Source organism: Phyllobates terribilis, unplaced genomic scaffold (assembly GCF_046119375.1).
Source record: "Phyllobates terribilis strain yellow unplaced genomic scaffold, ASM4611937v1 Scaffold_3__8_contigs__length_932513732, whole genome shotgun sequence".
Classification (NCBI taxonomy): Eukaryota; Metazoa; Chordata; class Amphibia; order Anura; family Dendrobatidae; genus Phyllobates; species Phyllobates terribilis.
The window spans coordinates 238,998,128-239,021,275 of NW_027362763.1; the positions used below are offsets into that span (position 1 = coordinate 238,998,128).

Below are 23,148 nucleotides of genomic sequence, written 5' to 3' on the forward strand. Positions count from 1 at the left end.
ACAGAATAATGGGCCCCACATAGTTCTCCATACAGAATAATGGCTCCACATAGTCCTCAATACAGAATAATGGCCCCACATAGTCTTCAATACAGAATAATGGCCCCACATAGTCCTCCATAGAGAATAATGGGCCCCACATACTCCATATAGTATAATGGGCCCCACATACTCCTCCACACAGTATAATGGGCCCCACATTGTCCTCCATACAGAATAATGGCCCCACATAGTCCTCCATACAGTATAATGGCCCCCACATAGTCCTCCATACAGAATAATGGGCCCCACATAGTCCTCCATGCAATATAATGAGCCCCACAAAGTCCTCCATACAGAATAATGGGCCCCACATAGTTTTCCATACAGTATTATGGGCACCGCATTGTCCTTCATACATAATAATGGGCCCCACATAGGGGTGGTGGTTCTGGTGTCGCGGGCCAAATAAGATCACCTTGCGGGCCAAATTTGGCCCATGTGCCAGAGTTTGACATGTATGGACTAGACTAATAGGAGTTTGTTTGTATTCCACAATCATAGGGACACATATGTCTGCTCATATTTTTTCACTTTGGATGCGCGTTGTACCATAAAATAAAATATTTGCAAAGTTGAGCATAACCTTTAATGCACTCTTTTTCTCTCCAAAAGACAATGCATTGTGTTCAAATAAATAGAAGTACTTGAACAGTAATAGAAGCAATGATGATATTTATGAGTAATTGACTATATAAACAAAACAAGACAAATGATAGAGTATTTCATGTGTATCCCAGTCCCTTATGGGCTTATTAAAATAGACTTTTCTCACTTATTACTATTGTAAAGAATTGTTTTCCTTAATCCATTTTGATCACTTGACAAAATTCACAAAGCTGTGTGAATTCCCAATGTTGGAGACAGGACTATTTTTCCTATTATCATGGAGTGCCTTCCTATCTGCAGAGGCAGCAGGACTGACAGGTAAGTTTCTCAATGGCAAATTTTATTATGTGGATTATTGGATTTTTCCACTATGTTAGAAACGTTTGCAAAGTGAACAGTTAAGAGATCCGTATAAAAGAATGAATAGTTTGTGACACTGGAATCCTCCACTGCTCCAGTACTGCTGTTCTAATGGTCTTCCATAGGACTGGAATTAATGACATCCTAAGCACCAGACACCTAACTGGTGAGGACAATGATCTGCTACAGGGACAGGTGAGTCGTTCACCACCTGATATAACTAGTTTAACACAAAAAGAAGTACGCCTGCATCTGAGCAAATTAAACATTGACAAATCCCCTGGCCCAGATGGTATTCATCCACGGATACTGAGGGAATTGAACTCAGTTATAGATAAACCGCTGTATATCATATTCTTAGGCTCTCTTGTAACAGGGGTAGTGCCACAGGATTGGAGGATAGCCACTATGTGATATTTAAGAAAGGTAAGAAGGTGGATCCAGGTAACTACCATCTGGTAAGTCTGACATCAGTAGTGTGCAAAGTTTTTGAGGGCATCATAAGAGATGACCTGCAGAGTTATATCACAGAGAATAATATAATAAATGATAATCAGCATGAATTCATGAAAATAGGTTATGTCTAACCAATATGTGAGGTTTCTATGAGGAGGTAAGTGCAAATCTGGATGTTGATAATGTGGCTGATGTGATTTATCTGGACTTTGCAAAAGCAATTGATACTGTACCACATAGCAGCCTTATACTGAAGCTACAGAAGCAAGGACTTGGGGGGAACTGTATGCAGATGGGTAAGGAATTGGCTAAATGATAGGAAACAAAGAGTCATAAATGGTACATTCTCTAAATGGGACATAGTCAGCAGTGGGGGCTGCAGGGATCTGTGCTAGGACCGATTCTTTTTAACCTCTTTATTAATGACCTTGGGGATGGGATTGAGAGTATAGTGTCAGTTTTTGCTGACGACACCAAACTATGTAGGATATTAAAATCTGATCTTGACATTTTGATATTGCAGAGCGATCTGGATAAGATGGCTGAATGGGCAAACATTTGGCAGATGAGGTTTAATGTAGATAAATGTAGAGTAATGTACCTAGGACAGAGTAATCCTATTGCTGCATATACATTAAATGGGAGTATACTCGGGACTACAGGACAGGAGAAGGACTTGGGTATTCTGGTTACAAGTAAGCTGAGCAGCAGTGCTCAATGTCAGGCAGCAGCCACAAAAGCAAGCAAGATTTTAGGATGTATAAAAAGAGAAATAAAATCCTGTGATCTCAATGTACTGTAGCCCCTTTATAAATCACTGGTGAGGCCACATCTAGAATATGGGATCCAATTTTGGGCTCCACATTTTAAAAAGGATATTCAGAAATTAGAGTCAGTACAAAGGTGGGCAACTAGATTATTACAAGGGATGGAAGGCCTCTCATATGATGAAAGGTTGAAAAAGTTGAGCTTGTTTAGCTGAGAAAAAAGATGCCTCAGAGGAGATCTCATTTACATGTATGTGTTGAGTCAGTACAAAGGACTAGCACATGATTTATTCCTTCCAAAGACCATACTTAGGACCAGGGGGCACTCATTACAGGTGGAAGAAAGGCGATTCCGGCACCTAAACAGGAAAGGGTTCTTTACAGTCACAGCAGTCAGACTGTGGAATGCCGACCACAAGAGGTAGTAATGGCAGATACCATAACAGCTTTCAAAAAAGGGCTGGACGATTTCCTAAGTACACATAACATTGTGGGCTACAGTTAAATTAGACAAAATATTACACCTATAGTAGTACATTTAATACGATAATAGTAATTACATAACTAGTATCATAATTAGGTTTGATCCAGGGTTCTAGGACTGATCGCCTTTTCTCGGGGTCAAAAAGGAATTTTTCCCCGTGATGCAAATTGTCTGAATGTGTCCTGGGGTTTTTGCCTTCAGGATCAACAGATTTAGGTATAGGGATTTTTGTAATACCATTATTAGAATAATAAGAGTAATACAAAATATAAAACTAATTAAAAAAATTATAAACTGGTTCATTTGTAATAGTAATAGAGCAGCAATAATAAAAATGGTAATAATACATTTGTGAGGCCTAGTCCCAGTTAGTTAGTAAGTTAGTGTAGTGTTGGTGTAGGGAGTACAATTGGGGGAAGAAGGTTGAACTGGATGGACCTAGGTCTTTATTCAACCTACGTTACTATGTCGGGGCGTCATCACTTTAGGTCCTGGTAGAGACCATTGAAGAGTTAGCGCTGGTTCTCCAGGGTGAGGTTAAAGCATCAATGCTCATTTCAACCATAGGAAGGTTGTTTGCATTTAGACATCTTTTTGGGGTCTCAATTAAAGTTTCTGTTTTTTTAATGCAAAGAATAGTTCAAGTCTTCAGACCTATTCTTGCAATCAAAATATATGGACAATCTTTTAAAGTCAATTTAGCCAGCCAGTTTATATTTGGGTCTATTGAAAAAATGTAAAGTCACAATGGTCTCCGCTGTATTAGTAGTGGAAGTCATGACATTAGTATGGACAAATGCTTTCCCTGATTTCTCCAGAAGTTGAGGTGTATGACTGTGTGTATATATATACAGTACAGACCAAAAGTTTGGACACACCTTCTCATTTAAAGATTTTTCTGTATTTTCATGACTATGAAAATTGTACATTCACACTGAAGGCATCAAAACTATGAATTAACACTTGTGGAATTATATACTTAACGAAAAAGTGTGAAACAACTGAAAATATGTCTTATATTCTAGGTTCTTCAAAGTAGCCACCTTTTGCTTTGATGACTGCTTTGCACACTCTTGGCATTCTCTTGATGAGCTTCAAGAGGTAGTCACCGGAAATGGTTTTCACCCTGTCAGGTTTAATAAGTGGGATTTCTTGCCTTAAAAATAGGGTTGGGACAGTCAGTTGTGTTGTGCAGAAGTCTGGTGGATACACAGCTGATAGTCCTACTGAATAGACTGTTAGAATTTGTATTATGGCAAGAAAAAAGCAGCTAAGTAAAGAAAAACGAGTGGCCATCATTACTTTAAGAAATGAAGGTCAGTCAGTGCGAAAAATTGGGAAAACTTTGAAAGTGTCCCCAAGTGCAGTTGCAAAAACCATCAAGCGCTACAAAGAAACTGGCTCACATGAGGACCGCTCCAGGAAAGGAAGACCAAGAGTCACCTCTGCTTCTGAGGATAAGTTTATCCGAGTCACCAGCCTCAGAAATCGCAGGTTAACAGCAGCTCAGATTGGAGACCAGGTCAATGCCACACAGAGTTCTAGTAGCAGACACATCTCTACAACAACTGTTAAGAGGAGACTTTGTGCAGCAGGCCTTCATGGTAAAATAGCTGCTAGGAAACCACTGCTAAGGACAGGCAACAAGCAGAAGTGACTGGCTTGGGCTAAAGAACCCAAGGAATGGACATTAGACCAGTGGAAATCTGTGCTTTGGTCTGATGAGTCCAAATTTGAGATCTTTGATTCCAACCCCCATGTCTTTGTGCGACGCAGAAAAGGTGAACGGATGGACTCTACATGAACGGATGGACTCTACATGCCTGGTTCCCACCGTGAAGCATGGAGGAGGAGGTGTGATGGTGTGGGGGTGCTTTGCTGGTGACACTGTTGGGGATTTATTCAAAATTGAAGGCATACTGAACCAGCATGGCTACCACAGCATACAGCAGCGGCATGCTATTCCATCCGGTTTGCGTTTAGTTGCACCATCATTTATTTTTCAACAGGACAATGACCCCAAACGCATCTCCAGGCTGTGTAAGGGCTATTTGACCAAGAAGGAGAGTGATGGGGTGCTGCGCCAGATGACCTGGCCTCCACTGTCACCAGACCTGAACCCAATCGAGATGGTTTGGGGTGAGCTGGACCGCAAAGTGAAGGAAAAAGGGCCAACAAGTGCTAAGCATCTCTGGGAACTCCTTCAAGATTGTTGGAAGACCATTTCCGGTGACTACCTCTTGAAGCTCATCAAGAGAATGCCAAGAGTGTGCAAAGCAGTCATCAAAGCAAAAGGTGGCTAATTTGAAGAACCTAGAATATAAGACATATTTTCAGTTGTTTCTCACTTTTTTGTTAATTATATAATTCCACATGTGTTAATTCATAGTTTTGATGCCTTCAGTGTGAATGTACAATTTTCATAGTCAAGAAAATACAGAAAAATCTTTAAATGAGAAGGTGTGTCCAAACTTTTGGTCTGTACTGTATATATATTTATGTGTCTTTGTATGGGCTTCTTGTATGTGACCGACTGTCCCTCAGTCGTTACTGTACTAAAATCAAGAACAGATTCCCGATGATCTGTCTTAAAAGTAATTTCTGTTGCTGCCTTTACATGTACAGTATTTATAGCTTTAAAAAATGGTGAGAGAAAAGATCGACCTCAAGTACAGCTGTGTAAAAATATTATTTGTGTCATAAATGATGGCCACCCCTTCTCCACCCTTAGCTAAATGTGACATTTAGCGATTAAAACCACCTGCCAAATATTCTATATGTTCCTACCATGTTGCCAAAATATGTTATTCTAATCCATCAAGGCTTCCACTCCTCAAGATTTCTAAAGGTGTCCTGGGGTATGCAAGACTAAACTAGTATCAGATGATTTATAGAGGAGCTGTCACCAGGTCAAAAGTGACCAATTTTTTCCTCTTACTGTAAACCTGCTGCTCCCCTGAGTATTCTGTGTTTTTGTTGTGTTTTGTTTTAAATCCATCATACAAATGCTGAGATATGGGCCTTTTTATTCAGTACTAATCTTTATAGTCTTTACCAAGCAAATTTTGCTCATATGGTAATACAGAGCACTCTATAGACACGCCCCCGAGAATTCTGTGAGCACCGCCCCCTTGGTAAACACCATAAACATTAGCACTTAACGAAAAGGCCAATATCTCTGGATCCATAAGGTGGATTTAATAAAGACAAAATCTAGAATACTCAGTGGAGCAGTGGGAACAAAGTATGCGTGAAATCTGGCTACTTTTCACTTGGTTACAGGATCTCTTTAAGTTCTGCACATTGTAAGGTGGCTTGTCCGTTACTTGGACTGGATTTTCCAGCACATCCCACAATGCTCGATTTGGATTCTGATCTGGGGAAGTGAAAACCTTGGACTCTTTGTTCAGGAATGGTTTGAGGAACCTGACAATCTGGCAGTGTGCATTGCTGTGTGATTGGGGACATTATCAAGCTGTAAGAAGCCACTGCCATTTTGAAATACTGTTGCTATGAAGAGGTGTACTTTTCAACAATGTTTTGGGAGTTGGTACATGTCAAAGTAACATCCATATTAATGCCAAGACCATTGTGCAGAACATTATACAGAGCATATCACGATCTCATCCAGATTTTATTCTTGCCATAGTGTATCTTGGTGCCATGTCTTCCTCAGCTAAGTGAAGCACACAAAGTTATCAACGCAAGTTAAACGGAAAGCGTGATTCATCAGACCAGACCACCTTCTTCTATTTCTACCATGCAATTACTGCATCAGTCAATTGTAGGCACTTTGAGGAGTTGACAGGGGTCAGCACTGACCCTCTGCCCAATATACTACGATCTTTTAGCAATTTGTGCTATTGCGGCAGTAGTTCTTCTGGTGAATCGGACCAGACAGGTAGGCCCTTGCTCTGCTTGTGCATCAATGAGCATTTGGTTGCTAGCGATCCTACTGCAGGCTCACTGTTGGGCTTCATTGGATCACTTTTGCTAGGTACTAACAACTGCAAACAAGTAACAACACAGACCTGCAGTTTTGGAGGTGCATTGACCAATTTGGCCCTTGTCAATGTTGCTCATATCTTTTTTTCCTGTTTTCAGTCCATCAACTTTAAAGGAACCTCTCATCAGATTGATGCTGCCCAAATCACGTGCTGCATGAATCAGGCACTGGCTGTGTTATTTCATCCAGATATTCTCTACTCTGAAATGTTGCAGCGTTTCAGAGTAATTACTTTGAAAATCCAACTGGGAACTATGGGGCCAATTCCTAAAGATTGGCATAACACACGTGAGTCTTAATTGAGGTGCGCCAAATTCATTAATAGGAAAGAGTTTGAGACACTGAGCGCAATAGGGTCTTATCTGGTGGAGAAATTGGTCTAGGTGAGAGGTATAGGAATTGCTCATCTTTTGGGAGTTTTAACAGAGTCAAGGTGTGACAGCTGCTGCAGTACCCTCAGGCTGGGAAATCTCGCCATGTAGAACAATTGGTGGATGATAGGCGTAGTAGTCTGCACTGCTGTGCTAGATGCAAGAAATCCGGATGTTACCCATTGTTGTTCTCCTGATGAAGAAGTTGGTTCAACTTTGAGAATAAACCGCATGACCTAATCCCTAATTTCTTGAATCCAGCATAGCAGCGCAGACTACTACTACTACCCTCCATCAAAAATTCATTAAGAAACATGCACTACTTAATCTTCCCAGTGGAGTGCGCCTCCAAGCTCTTCGCCAGGCATGCTAAGTTATGCCTCTAAAGTTCTATAACTTTTTATGAATTCAGCGGGCAGTTGCCACCATGCAACCTTCCCACCCATTCTACTTTGACAAAGGTGGCCAGGACTAGTGTGAAAATGGTAAAAGTCAGAAAATTTTTGTACAAGTTAGTATAACGCTAACATTTTTACACCAAAAATTTTTCGGAAACACTTGGTGAATCGGCCCCTATGTTTCTTGACTAACTAGTCGAATGCTTCACTCTCAATAATTTATAGATCTTGTAATGCTGATGGGTGTGGCCAACTGCACCACAGGCCGAGCATACCCTGGAGGGGCATGTCTAAGTGTCTACCGGGTATTCACTAGAGCCTTTGATGGTGAGGATAGGCTGGGCCACCGGTAGACACCAGGAACCACTCCAGGGCAGTGCCCAGGACTGCAGCAGCTGACCCGCGGGTCAGAGCAGGTATACGAGGTACAGGAGGGGTGAGACCGAAGCATAATCAGATGGTCTGGGGTCAGGGCAGGCATCACGGGCTTCAGAATACTAAGGCAAGGTCAGGAGCTGACAGGTTAAACAGAATAGATAAATGAACCGGGTTGGTAACAGGTGAGATGAGACGAAATAACACCGGACTGATTCGTGAGACTGACAGGAACCAGGACCCTATGCTCAGGCAAAGGTGTGGAGGATGGCTCTGCCTAATATAGCACCTGCTGGATGGTGTTTGGCTGGGGAATCCAAACTATAGAAGACACAGCAGGGTTAAATTCCTGCTGGATCTTTCCATGCCCCCCTATAGCCATGTGGAGACGTCAGGGATATGCACAGAGTTGGAAGTGCTGAATGGACTCACTGCAAATGCAGTGAATAGCACGGCGGCGGGAACGCATGCGAGTTACCACCGTAACAGATCTCTTCCTATGCACACACATAGAGCGAGAGATCGGTCAATCTACAAGAGTAGGGCAGGGAGAAGGATCTGATTAATCAGTCAAGACATAGTTCCCACCTGGGAAAGTATGTTTACTGTGAAATGCTACAACCAGTGTCTGGTTCCTGCTGCCTGTGTTTCGGGGAGCATGAATCTGATGATTGGTTTCCTTAAGAACTAAGGGCCTGATTCATCAAGTCTGGCGATTTTCTCTATGTTCTTGATAAGGGGGCGTGTTGGTGAAGATGCTCCTGATTCATTAAGAGGTCATTGCATCGTAATGAATCAGGGGTCACATAGAGTGGGGTTCACTACTATGTGAGCCTCATCACAAATCTTACTACAGTCCCTTCTGGAGTAAGATTTATGTCGTAGCGAATGCCTCTGCTCAGGCAGGGCTCCCATGCCCCATCCTGTGAAAATGCCAAAAGTTGGAACTTTTTTGCAAAACCTTGTGCTGCACAAAAAAAATTGCGACTTCTCAAAGCTTTTTTTTCTCCAGAAATTTGGCAAAAAAAGCTCTGATGAAACTCCTCATAACTGTTCAATTGAGGCCTAATATAACCCACCCCTCTCACAAGATATTCACTGTTATTCACGCTAATAGTTAGTGTTTTAAATATTATACCTGATTGTAGACTTGATACAAAGTATCTCTGTCCACCCACCTGTAGAGCAGTTCTTCTCATGTATTTTTGTTCAAATCCGTAATAAATAACAATACTACCAGCAGTGCTGGCTTCATGTTTTTAAAGCTACATTCTACCAGTGACAATCTAGAAGAGAAAGATTCACAAGATACATTGGGAAGTTGATAGATAAATGCTACAAGGTGACCTGCATCAGTTCTGTAATCTCAGGCATTGAAAACTGGAAGATTGATTCCAAAAACGTATTATCTTCTATAGTCTCAAAGCAATAATACCTGCAATCCTGTTTTTTTTTCTGTTTGTCATCATCACAAAAAGATTCTTTTTTATTATTGTCCAGGCTTTGAGGGTCGTATTGTTGTCAAAAATACCAGTTCCTACGCAACTTACATGGGTCCCATATTTTGATAGTTTATGTAATATTACACATACACATGCTTTATCTTTTCTTTCAACCAATCTTTTACTTTTTCTGAATTTCATAAAATGAAATGAATTTTTAGCAATATATCCATCCAAATGCAATAATTACACAAAGCTCATATCTGCTGTACTACATAAAATATACTAAAAGGAACACTAAACATAGACGATATAAAAAACTATTATAAAACATCCCAACATTCTTCTCTTTTTTTTTTCTTTTGCTCTAATTGCATCACATATTACTATTAAAATAGAATTATACAAAGACATATGCTGTTTCTCAGAAGCTCATCCATGCCCTCCTCCTCATTGTCCGAAGTGTGACTGTAAGTCTATGTTCATACGTTGTGTTTTGCAGCGTTTTTTTCTGCAGGGAAAACCTGCTCTGTTGGCATTAAAAAAGCAGGTTTTGATGAGTTTTTGCTGCGTTTTTACTGTGTTTTTGTCAGGGACATTTATCTCTTGTGCATGCTGATAAAGTTTAGTGCATAAAAAAATAACCTGATTCAACATCATGTTTTGGCACCAAAAGCTCAGCAAAACCTGATACTTGTGTTTTTGTGTCATTTTTGCACTAACCATTGCTTTCAAGGGGTGAAAAATGATGCAAAAACTCTGAAAGAATTGACATGCTGCATTTTGCAAAAACGCCGCTCTTTGACAAAACGGACAGGGAAAAAAGAAACAAGCTGTGCGCATTAGATTCCAGAAATCTCATAGCCTTTGCTGGTACTCTAAAACGCAGCTGAAGATTTGCATAAAAAAATCTCTGCAAAAACGCAACGTGTGAACATAGCCTAAGAAGACCATTTGCAGCACAAGCCTCCCTACTGTGCCCTACCTGCAGTAGGCAAAATATCACTTTATGCCCCTCCTAATGTGGGCAGGGCAATGTGGTCATCAGCTGTGACTGCCACTGACAGCAAGAGATTAACCCCTATGTCTGAAGAATTTCTACCCAATCCATCAAGGTCGATGAATCATAAGGGCCGGATTCATTAAGATTCTAAGAATGAGGGCCTGATTCATCAAAGTTGGAGTTGTTCATGCTGGTCTTGATGGGGGTAGGGGTTATGCTGGAGTCAGACACTCGTGATATATGAAAAGGTGCACCTTCCTGCACTGTGCCAGAAATATTACTCCGATCAGGGACCGGAGCGAGATTTCTGGCATAGGGAACGCTGCAGCTCATCATGAATTATACGAGGATGGTGTCATTCCCCTGTCCTGCACCAGCCCCATCCATTTAGGATGAGCTGGTACAACCTTCCAAAAGTTGCAAAATTCTCCAAATTCTGGCGTGAAAGCTTTAACGAATCAGGCCCTGACTGTTTCAGGATTATTCAGGATTATGCAGGAAATGCTCAAAACGAAGAAGTAGGAAGGGCAACAACATTTCTTTAATTATTCTTTTCTGTGTTTAGTGTTCCCAGATTTCTCCACAATGTCCTTTTCATCAAAAACAAAGTTGTATGTTTAGGGCAGTCCAATCCTGCCTATTGGGGCGTGCAAGTCAACATTAAACCTTGTTTTTGGTGTCCATTTGACCTGGAAAATCCTACTGCATGGTCTTGGGTGAATTTACACATTTTCTCCAAATCACCATACTTGCTGCCACCAGAAATTTCAGGGCCCTATTCTGGCAAAATTTTCGGGCCCCCTTGAGACTCCGCCCAGGTTCCACCCCAGCTCCGCCTCCACCCTAGCTCCGCCTCCACCCTTCGAACGTTCCACAGTCTCACCGCCCACTCTTGGAAAAACTCTACTTTCTGCACCACGTCTTCACCAATCACACATTAACAGTTCCCATCGAACACCAGATCACATACATAGCCAGCAGCTTTTGTTTTGGCCAAAAGATTTTTTAAGCCACAACAAGGAGACTCTTCTGGCCGGACCCTATTCTACTATTCAACATTTCTTAGAATACCCAATACTCTTTTAGGTATATTTTTATTTATGGGAATGTGTCGCATGCATTTTTTAAAATGACCAATAATACCCGTACCAGGAACAAATACCACCACACTATGACCAGACCACATATTACCACCACATAGTGACCGAATAATACCACATGCCAGGGACAAATACCGACACACCATGACCGGACCACATATTACCACCACATAGTGACCGAATAATACCATATACAGTACAGACCAAAAGTTTGGACACACCTTCTCATTTAAAGATTTTTCTGTATCTTCATGACTATGAAAATTGTACATTCACACTGAAGGCATCAAAACTATGAATTAACACATGTGGAATTATATACTTAACAAAAAAGTGTGAAACAACTGAAAATATGTCTTATATTCTAGGTTGTTCAAAGTAGCCACCTTTTGCTTTGATGACTGCTTTGCACACTCTTGGCATTCTCTTGATGAGCTTCAAGTGGTAGTCATCATGACCAGACCACATATTACCACCACATAGTGACTGAATACTACAATACTGATCATTAATAAAAACCAGAATATTAATATTACCACAAGTACCATTGTACACAGGATCTCTGTACATAGTATACAGTGTCAGTGTACAGATAACACACTGACTCACCGGTGACGTCTCTAGTTGAAGTCTTTAGTCTTAGCTTTTTTCTCTTCATCCAGCGCAGATCGCTATCACTTCTTCTAGCCAGGACTTGTCTCTGCAGAAAATAACACAGTCATGTAGAGCAGCTTACAGAGCACATTCTCCAATTTTTCCCAACTTCTAGACTATACCAGATGAAGAAAAAAAGGGACATAGTGTCGCCTTGCACAATACCAGGACCCCCCACTGAAAACAGTATCCTCAGAAATAAAATAAATCACAGCAGTAATAATATCCTTTAATTAGCTCCTACAGTAATAATGTCCCACATCTTGCCCCCATTTCTCCATCCTGCCCCCATTGTCTCCATAATTAGCCCCCACAGTAATAATGTCCCACATCCTGCCCCCATGTCTCCATTCTGCCTCCATGTCTCTCCATCCCGCCCCATGTCTCTTTTCTGTCCCCTATGTCTCTATTCTGCCCCCCATGTTTCCCATTCTGCCCCCAATGTCTCCCATGTTTTCATCCTGCCCTCATGTTTTCTGCCCCCAATGTTCCCCATGTTTTCATCCTGCCCCCAATGTCCCCCATGTTTTCATCCTGCCACCAATATCCCACATGTTTTTATCCTGCCCCCATGTTTTCTGCCCCCAATGTCCCCCATGTTTTCATCCTGCCCTCATGTTTTCTGCCCCCAATATCCACGATGTTTTCATCCTGCCACCAATGTCCCCCATGTTTTCATACTGCCCCCAATGCCCCCCATGTTTTCATCCTGCCACCAATGTCCCCCATATTTTCATCCTGTCCCAATGTTTTCTGCCCCAATGTTCTCCATCCTGTATTGGTGCGGCTTTTAAAAAAAAAGTCTGTTCTTACCTTGCGACACTCCCACGGTGTCCTGCTTTGCCATCGCCGGAAGCACGATCATTGGCGCTTGACAGTGACGTCATACACCAGCGACGTGCGCGCTGACGTCAGTCCGGGAAGCTTCCCGCATGGCAATAAATTTAAAGTGTACCTGCGTCCGAGGATGCACGTTCACTGAACTCACAGAATGCTGCTGCTGGGGCCCAGTGAGCAGAAGAACGGGGCCCCGACTGGGCCTTCTCTGCTCACCGGGCCCTCTACACGAGTAAGGGCAGTAATTCTCTGATGGCGGTCCTGCTTGTTTCTGATTATGTCTTATTTCAACCTAACACACATAAAAAACATGGCCGACAGAACTGGTGTAACATACACCAAATTATAGTAATGTTTAAAGGAGTATTCCTAAAGAAGACATTTTTGGCCTTTTCCCAAGATATACCAGAAATGTCTAATAGATATGCAGCCCTCCCTTGGGACCTGCAACTACAGTGTGTGGTGAGCATGAGTCCCCTCTTAACCCACATCCCTTCTTGAGTCGGTGGCTTTGTGAATATATAAATAGTCATCAGCGCTTACTGGGATTATTGTGTTGTAAATATGTAGGCAAAAATATTCAGAATAACTGTATAATAAAAGAACCTACAAAAATGTTTGTTTTTTTTTGTTAATGGATCATAATAAATGTGATATCCCTCAATTAGTACTAAATTTGTATCAATTAATAATAGTATAGACAATAAACCACTCAATTTGTGGCTATTTTATTGCCACCCTCGTGTACACAGTGAATGTGCTGCCGCTGTGGCGCCCCTGAGGGTTCAGTCACCACAGGGGTACTGCACCTCAGATAGAGGTGTGGTATCTCCTCTTCTAGGTAAGGATGGAGCATCACCCAGGACCCCACTTCACACTCAACACTACACCACTCCTGTCCTGTAGGGGGCCTAAATGCACCAGGGTGCTGCCCCGGCCCGGGATAGAGGAAATGGGGGGAACCAAGGATAGGGGGAACCGAGTAGTGGGTGAGGGTGGAGGAAACACTTACAGTAAGCACTTATAGAATCATATATAATATATGGCCATCTTTAGTTCAAGGTCTTTTGATTGAGGGTCTTCTGTCAGGGTCCAGCAAGAGTCTGTAGCTGGCTGAAGATTTGCGGTCCTCGCTCTCTGGCCTTGAGACGAGGAGCTTGTCAGAGTTAACAAGTGTCTCTGCCCGGTCAGGGTCCTGTTCTAAGAAGGCCTTGGAGGGGAGCAGGGGAGATAGGCTCCAAAGGCTAAAGGATCCCAGGGGGATACGGATGGAGAGGAGTCGCCACCTGTATTCTTCACTCTGGCCTAGCCAGAGGGATTCCTGCTGCAGAAGGGGTAACCGGCCCCCGATATCTGACTTTGTCACTTCACGTCTCAGTCAGAAAAGCCCAGAGGCTTAATGGATCCCAGGGGGATACGGACGGAGCGGAGTCGCCACCTGTATCTCTCAAACTGTGTTTACCCAGTGGGACCCGGCCTTACACCACGTTCATACCACACACAGTCAGGAGAAGACTCAGTGAGAGAACTTACTAAGGAGAGGAACACACCAGCGGAGTCTCGACAGGTGCTCCTGATCTACCTGGGAAGTGCTGAATCCCCTTCCTGGTGGCCGCAGTACGCCATGTGCAGCAGAGAGAAGCTTTGCGGCTGAAAGTTCATCCAAAGTGAGTAAAGACCCGGATGACTTCATTCACCGCCTCCGCTTGTTTATTCCTGCGTGGCACTGCACCCACCATACCTCCACACAGATCTTACTCACTGCCCTGAGGCCTTCTCCGCCTGTGGGGAGTTGTACCAACCAAGCTGCCTGAACACCAGCCTCAGAGGACTGTTGCAGCGCTGGTGGCCTTCACCAGAAACCACAGGTGGCGTAGTCGAACAACCACTCATTCAAAAAGCCCATTTTTCATGTGACAGACCTGGGCACGGAACGGGTCAAGGCCACGACTGCATCCCCGCAACATCTACACTGACCCGGCTCTGAGTAACCCCACCGCTCAGGGAGGGCGTGACAAAACTAGCGTAGTCGGCAGGATCGCGTGCCCGCAGCAGCGGAAGAAGATAATCCCCATTGCCGCCGGGTACTGCGTGCCTTTCACAAAAGACTGTCGTTACACACTCAATGTGGCACCCGCCCAAGAAGAACGGACGCCATTATGTGCAAAAACAACAGCAACCTAAGACCTCCCATCGTGGGCCTGGCTCCCCAATGGCGCCAAAAGTGCCGACCACCCCCTCCAGCAGAGACAGTCCGTATAGTAGTGTCCGTCAAGACGGATGGGACGTCCCAAGGAGTGCCCGTCAGCCAGCCGCCCTGGAGCCGCCCCAAAAGTGGGAGGAGAAGGAGACAGCACCTTGCCGCAGAGATGGATGCAGCCAAGGAGAAGCTCTCCGTCGCTGGCCCACCAGCTGCTACCTCTCTCATTATGGAGGGAATCCACTTGACCGCGGAGGAGGCCGAGTTCCTCCTCAGTGAAACGCAGGATCTGACCCGGAGGGTCGAAGAGGCCCAACGGCTGGCCACCGCCGAATGGAGGGAAGAGGTGCTACGGAAGATCAAGGCTCGCCGCCAGAGCTCATCGCGCCTGACCACTGAGGCCCCAGCCCAGGCGAAGGAAGCCCAGGAGGCCCTGTGCAGCCCAAGAGCGGGTAAGGACGAAACCCCTATCCCGGGCGCGGGATGCACCGAAGCCCTCCTAGATCTCCTGCCGTCGCCCCTGTCCCCGGGCGCCATCGTTGGGGAGCAACTCCTGGCTCCGGAGGCCGAGGCCCAAGCCACCGCCACTCCCGGAGGCCTGCTATGCCTCCCGACTCCCGATCCGGAAAACCCTGCACTCTCCTGGGTGTACACCTGCCCCAACCCGGACTGGTCTGCACCAATAGAGGGCCCGCAGCAACCCCTGCTATTGCCGCTGCCCACACCTCCGGTCACCTGCCCGGCGGCCGAAGAGTTTGCCTGGGACTACCAGGGGGGCGACCTGATGGGCTTCCCCCGGGAAACCCAGCCCGAAGCGCGGAGGTGGGAGGAGTCCTCCCGTAAGGAGCTCCTCCAGCTCGAGAAGGAGCGGCGAGAGAGGAGGATATGCTGTGAGCACCTGGAAGGGCGCTCCAAGGCTGCCAAATCACTGGCCCGTCAGGCGGAGGCCACCCGTCCAAGCCCCCGGGAAGAAGGCCTTATCGTGCGCTTCCACCAGGAGGCAGGATGGGGCTTCATCCGTATCCCACAGTTCAACTGGGACGTCTTCGTCAACCGGCGGGACGTCAAGCCGCGGCTGGAGCAGGGCCACCCTGGCTGGAAACTCTGCCCGGGTGATCTAGTATCCTATACTCGCCACCACGGGGAGCGTGGGTGGTATGCCCTGGATGTCCACAGGGTATTCAAGGAAGATTCCCCCACGCACCTAGCTACAGAGGACCGGTCAGGCTCCGTTGGAAAGAATGAGCCATTTCCCCAGTGGGGATACCACTGTTAAGCAGCCCCAGAGGATGCACCTCCCTTTGTTTGAACTTTTGTTTGGTTACATGTTCCTTTTTCTTGCACCCGGTTAATATAAAACAAACATTTGTCCCTGCAGACGCTGAGCATGAGACAGACTAATATTGTATATAGTTTGCACCTATTTAGGAACTCCCTATTGGTTTTATGCAAAACCACTTCTATCTCTGACCTCAGAAGCAAAACCTGTCTGGTGTGGCTCTACTGGAGGTCCAACTCGGGATCTCCATGCCCTGCAGCCAACCCAGGGCCTACGTTGAGGGTTTTGGGCAGGTCCCTCATGCTGCTGAACTAGCACTTTTTTCTACAGTATTTTCTACAGGCATAATGTCTCTTTAATGTTTTATATGTTTATACGATATATATCCTGCAACGTTAAAAGCGTCCAAACCTCCCATAAAGGGAAGATTGTTTTACTGTTTACAAAAAGCATTTAAAATTTTTGAATGTCTGTACCAATTCTTTGCTCTATTGCAGCCCACGGACGTGCTGTGTTTCACCAGGGGGGAATGTGGCGCCCCTGAGGGTTCAGTCACCACAGGGGTACTGCACCTCAGATAGAGGTGTGGTATCTCCTCTTCCAGGTAAGGATGGAGCATCACCCAGGACCCCACTTCACACTCAACACTACACCACTCCTGTCCTGTAGGGGGCCTAAATGCACCAGGGTGCTGCCCCGGCCCGGGATAGAGGAGTTGGGGGAACCAAAGATAGGGGGAACCAAGTAGTGGGTGAGGGTGGAGGAAACACTTACAGTAAGCACTTATAGAATCATATATAATAATATATGGCCATCTTTAGTTCAAGGTCTTTTGATTGAGGGTCTTCTGTCAGGAAGAGTCTGTAGCTGGCTGAAGATTTGCAGTCCTCGCTCTCTGGCCTTGAGACGAGGAGCGGGTCAGAGTTAACAAGTGTCTCTGCCCGGTCAGGGTCCTGTCCTAAGAAGGCCTTGGAGGGGAGCAGAGGAGATAGGCTCCACAGACAAAAGGATCCCAGGGGGATACGGATGGAGCGGAGTCGCCACCTGTATTCTTCACTCTGGCCTAGCCAGAGGGATTCCTGCTGCAGAAGGGGTAACCGGCCCCCGATATCTGACTTTGTCACTTCACGTCTCAGTCAGAAAAACCCGGAGGCTTAGTGGATCCCAGGGGGATACGGACGGAGCGGAGTCGCCACCTGTATCTCTCAAACTGCGTTTACCCAGTGGGACCCGGCCTTACACCACGTTCATACCACACACAGTCAGGAGAAGACTCAGTGGGATAACTTACTAAGGAGAGGAACACACCAGCGGGGTCTCGACAGGTGCTCCTGATCTACCTGGGAAGTGCTGAATCCCCTTCCTGGTGGCCGCAGTACGCCGCGTGTAGCAGAGAGAAGCTTTGCGGCTGAAAGTTCATCTAAAGTGAGTAAAGACCCAGATGACTTCATTCACTGCCTCCGCTTGTTTATTCCTGCGCGGCACTGCACCCACCATACCTCCACACAGATCTTACTCACTGCCCTGAGGCCTACTCCGCCTGTGGGGAGTTGTACCAACCAAGCTGCCAGAACACCAGCCTCAGAGGACTGTTGCAGCGCTGGTGGCCTTCACCAGAAACCACAGGTGGCGTAGTCGAACAACCACACTCATCCAAAAAGCCCATTTTTCATGTGACAGCCCTGAGCACTGAACGGGTCAAGGCCACGACTGCATCCCCGCAACATCTACACTGACCCGGCTCCGATTAACCTCACCGCTCAGGGAGGGCATCACACCGCCAGTATTCTAACTGGGGAACTGACGATCATAAGACTGCTGATCAACTTGTTATAACACCGATCAGCACTCAATATGGTAGAAATGTGGGCATGTGGAGGTACATGAATACAAGCCGATAATAGGGGATGAATGTTTGTGAGAATGCTCATTCTCTGACTATTAGCTTGTGTAAACATACTACCAATCACCCACGAATCTCTCGGTCTTTGGGCAATTGGATATTTAATACCAGCATTACAATCCTCGTTCTCAGGAGGTGATGGGCCGCCGATAATAATGATATTCTATGAGCATGTATGATGGAATTAATGATCAATCTGTTCACATAAAATGCTAGTCAGCCTATACAAACAGGCCAATAAATAACCTCCGATTCGTTTTTATATAACTGATTGGAGGTCGTTTAACAGTCGTGGTCACTTGTTTATATGGGTCTTAAAAGTGCATCTTGCTTTTTTTTTTTTCAATAAAGTCTTTGTTTTATCAGCAGGAATTTATCACTGGAGGAATAATTGTCTCGATCTTTGTAATCCTCTTGCTCTGTGTAACTCCGCCCCACGGCTGATTAGCAGCTTTCTGCCTATGCACAGTGTACAGAGAAAGCTGAAAAACAGTGGTGTGGGTGGGGTGTACAGAGCTCAGCATTCAGAGAACTGTCAGATCTGCATTTTTACCAAAACTGCAGCAAGTAGCCCAGTAAGTGACACATCGCTTGTATCAGGGTCTCTGCCCCTATATCATGCCACTCTCAGATTACATGTCAAAAACTTGGTGACAGTTCCCTTTAGTAGAAAAGATTGCATTGTGAAGATATGTAAGTAGAATTTTGGATTAGATACAAACGTATGTTATTTACAGATTTATACTGTGGTGATAAAAATGCAATGAGACCGGCCGGCTGAGTCCTGAGCGCTGAGAAGTGTTGGAGAATTTAATATATCACTGTGCAGTGTTAAACTTTGGTTGTAAATCACAGATTGTGTGCACGATTTCTGCAGCTCAGTCGTTGCTGCAGGGTGCTGTGCCATCTTTAATTAGGGCAGTGGATGGCAGGACTGCGCCAACATACCGTAGGGGCAGAGTTAATTTGCTGAAAGCAAAGGCTAAAGAGCAGTAAGCTGCACAAAAAGATCTGCGTGAGATCCTGCTATTACCTTGGTGATGGACTTCTTGTCATTCCATTGTTCCTGGTCTGCAGGACATAATAGTGAGATTTATTAATGTTTTATGTAGGTGAAAAGATGCTTTTTAGCTTCCTGTTTTCCTATTTATAAGGTATTCACTATATCCACCTGATGTCCTCACTACTTGACTTGTAGGGAATGGGGTTATATCTGTAAATTAATATTCTTCTGTAATTAGGGTATTGTCTTACCTATTGATTGTTTAGAAATTCTCATTATCTGCCCCTATCTTTTCTTATTTGGGTAATAATAGAGGTCCTGAAGGTGAATCTGGCCACCCAGACTCCAGTAGAAGGCAGCTGGATATGGTCCATCAACCAGGGTAACGATTGGGCACGGACACGTCTGAACCCTGGCGTTCCGTCTAAGCAGTTGGCTATGTAGGTGGCATCATATTCAGGATTTTGAGAGCTGCATTTCTCAAACCCAGCAGGTGTTACACAGAGCAGATACATATGGTATGTCCTTGTGGCTGTCAGTTTAGTGGACCATCCTTTTCATCACAATACGTTTCCACCTTTGTTTTTAGCTATACATTTTTCCTGAATCTTCCTGCAATGGGTAAACATCCCCCTATGGGGGTCTTAAGGTTGCCACTACTATCGATGGACTGTTGCTGCTTGAATGGTTCCCACCAGGACCAGATCTCAAATAGATAGTAGGTGCCCAATGTCTTTGTCCTGGCAGAAAGTACAGTATGTCCCTATAACAATGGCATGAGCAGCCTTTGAGGGAGATGCTCACCACTGACTTAGGGCAGTGAGAGAATGACGGCATGGACTATCACTAATCAGGGATCCCGATGAACACAGGACACTAAACCCAATTTGCTTCTCTTGTAGGTTGACCACCACTAGCTTCTAGTGATAACATTCAGACACTGTAACACATCGGGACAAGATCACCATGCTTCATTTCTTTCTGATGAGAGATATTTCCATTATATTTTGCAGACAAATGTGATTTGAAAGCAATAAAATTGTCTGAGAAATTATGCATTGAGCTGGCGATCTGTAAGTGACAGCACAGACTATACATTAAACTCCCATATTGATTGTTTGGATATTAAAAGAGCCATTTGGAGAATGTGTCTTCCATTGTCAATATGTCACAGCACATTGCATAAGATTTGATAGGGGGTAATGGCTTTGTGAATGAATGGAAAGAGTCTTTTTGTCCTGCCGATGTTAATGGGAGCCATCAATTTCAGTTTGCTAGCCTGTTCCTACGCTCTCCTACATTCAGGCACCGGTAATGCTGCTAAGAGCTGGTTACTATTAACCTTGGAACTGTTCAAACTCCCTTTATTTGGGGGGATTTGACGCTAAAAGCACAAAACAGTAAATTACCGATATAGCACACGTAGATAATTGCAGTCTGCTTTGTGTGTTATTCCTAATTGCCTTGACTCTGTACCAACATTGCTCTTATCAGAATGAATGCTGTGTTAATCACCGCAAAATTCAATTGGATTCATGGGAGAAATGATAAGCATGCCATTTATATAGCAAGACAAAGATTACCCTGACAGTGCAAGACTGCACAATTCAGCGAGACCATCACTTCTAAAGTAGTGATTCATTTTATACCTTATTGGTGTACGGTGCCTAGAAAAGAACAGCAGGTCTGTAATAACATGTGAAAGTGCCTGGTTAGTGTGCGAGATGGAAAGATGTCCGAAGTGACTGAAAGTGCAAATGTGCCTTATAATAAAATGTCCTTGGAAGAAATTATCCTCTTGACCTGATATTCATGGTTCTGCAAAAAGAAGTTTTATCTGTAACCAGCTGTGCTCTGTGCCATTCTTCATGACACATCTTGGTAAGGATGTAGTGTTCTCCTTCTCTTACACAGAAGTTAAAGGGGTTGTCCACTACTAAGAAATGATTGGCCAGCCGCAGCTCTCACTCTGTCTTGATTACGTATGCGTCTGAAGGCGGGGACAGTGACGCCAGTGCTGATTGGGTGCAGGGCTTGCGTGTCATAATAACCTTAAGTGAGCCCCGGGAACGTGAATGCCGACTCTGCTGGATCGTTGCTGGCACGGGATGCCACTATAAGTGTTTTTATTTTCACGAGGAAAAACATTCTGATTAGGAAGGGGTTGTCCTTGTAGTGGACAACCCCTTTAATGTGAGATACAGAAGTGAAGTGTAAAGCATGATGAGGAAAAGAACCGCAACCTATTCCACAAATGTGGCTCACATGTTAGCACTGTTGCTTTCAGTGCTTGGATCCTGTGTTCAAATCCCACCAACATCTTCAAGGAGTTTGTATATTCTTCCCGTGTTAGCCTGGGTTTCCTCCAGGTTCTCCAGTTTCCTACCACTCTCCAAAGACATACTGATGGGGAATTTAGATTACCCAATGGGGACAGTGATGGTGTCTTTAAAGAAGCACTCCAATCAAAATTTTTATCCTCTTAATTAATGTTAAGTGAATTTGGCATTTCGGGTTCGTGTTCGCGCCAAAAAATCGGCTATGCCCATGAACATCCCTGATTTGCCACGCTGTCACGCAGATAATCTGTGTGACAACGTGGAAAATCAGGGATGTTCATGGGTGGAGCCGATTTTTTGGCGCGAACAAGCCGGAAGCCGGAACCCCGAACCCGAATTTGAAATGCCGAACAAATTCGCTCAACACTACTCTTAATATATTGCAGTCATCATATTATAAAGCTCTGTGTACTTACAATTGCTCATTTTGCCTTTCTTCTCTTTTCAATTAGATCTATGGCATCATGTGATTAAAAACAGACTAGCTGAATCCTTCCGAGCTCTGTGTAGAAACAGAAAGTCTATTTTCCCTTTGAGTAATGAGCATCTGGGTCAGGAGTTGAAGAGGAGAATGATACATGCAGGGAAAAGAGACTTCCTGTTTCTACATAGAGCAGAGAAAAGAGAAGAATTAACTGGGTAGAAAGGCAAAATGAGCAATTGAAAGTACACAGTGCCATATACGATGTCAGCAATATATTAAGAGGTTAAAACCTTTTTCTTTAAATGGCGCTATGCAAACAAATAAAATAAATAATGAGATACAGTGGGGAAAATAAGTATTTGATACACTGCCGATTTTGCAAGTTTTCCCACCTGCAAAGAATGGAGAGGTCTGTAATTTTTATTGTAGGTACACTTCAACTGTGAGAGACAGAATCTAAAAAAATCCAGAAAATCACATTGTATGATTTTTAAATAATTGAATTGCATTTTATTGCATGAAATAAGTATTTGATCACTTACAAACCAGCAAGAATTCTGACTCTCACAGACCTGTTAGTTTTTCTTTAAGAAGCCCTCCTACTCTGCACTCTTTACCTGTATTAATTGCACCTGTTTGAACTCATTACCTATATAAAAAAACACCTGTCCACACAATCAATCACACTCCAACCTCTCCACCATGGCCAAGACCAAAGAGCTGTCTAAGGACACCAGGGACAAAATTGTAGACCTGCACAAGGCTGGGATGGGCTACAGGACAATAGGCAAGCAGCTTGGTGAGAAAGCAACAACTGTTGGTGCAATTATTAGATAATGGAAGAAACACAAGATGACTCAATCTTCTGTGGTCTAATGCTCCATGCAAGATCTCACCTTGTGGGGTAAGGATGATTCTGAGACAGGTCAGGAATCAGCACAGGACAGCACGGGAGGACCTGGGCAATGACTTGAAGAGAGCTGGGACCACAGTCTCAAACATTACTGTTAGTAACACACTAAACCATGATGGATTAAAATCCTGCAGGGCACGCAAGGTCTCCCTGCACACTCCAGCACATGTCACGACCCATTTGAAG

At 44.4% G+C, this 23,148-nt stretch overlaps 1 protein-coding gene across 1 annotated transcript in view; it reads left to right on the forward strand.

Moving 5' to 3' along the window:
- The window catches only part of SLC9A9 (solute carrier family 9 member A9), a 1,175,306-nt gene that overhangs the window by 382,389 nt on the left and 769,769 nt on the right, over positions 1 to 23,148 (forward strand). The window contains exon 8 of the mRNA XM_073674666.1: positions 861 to 966. Within this exon, the coding sequence (XP_073530767.1) occupies positions 861 to 966 (106 nt within the window). The remainder of the gene's footprint in view (positions 1 to 860; positions 967 to 23,148) is intronic.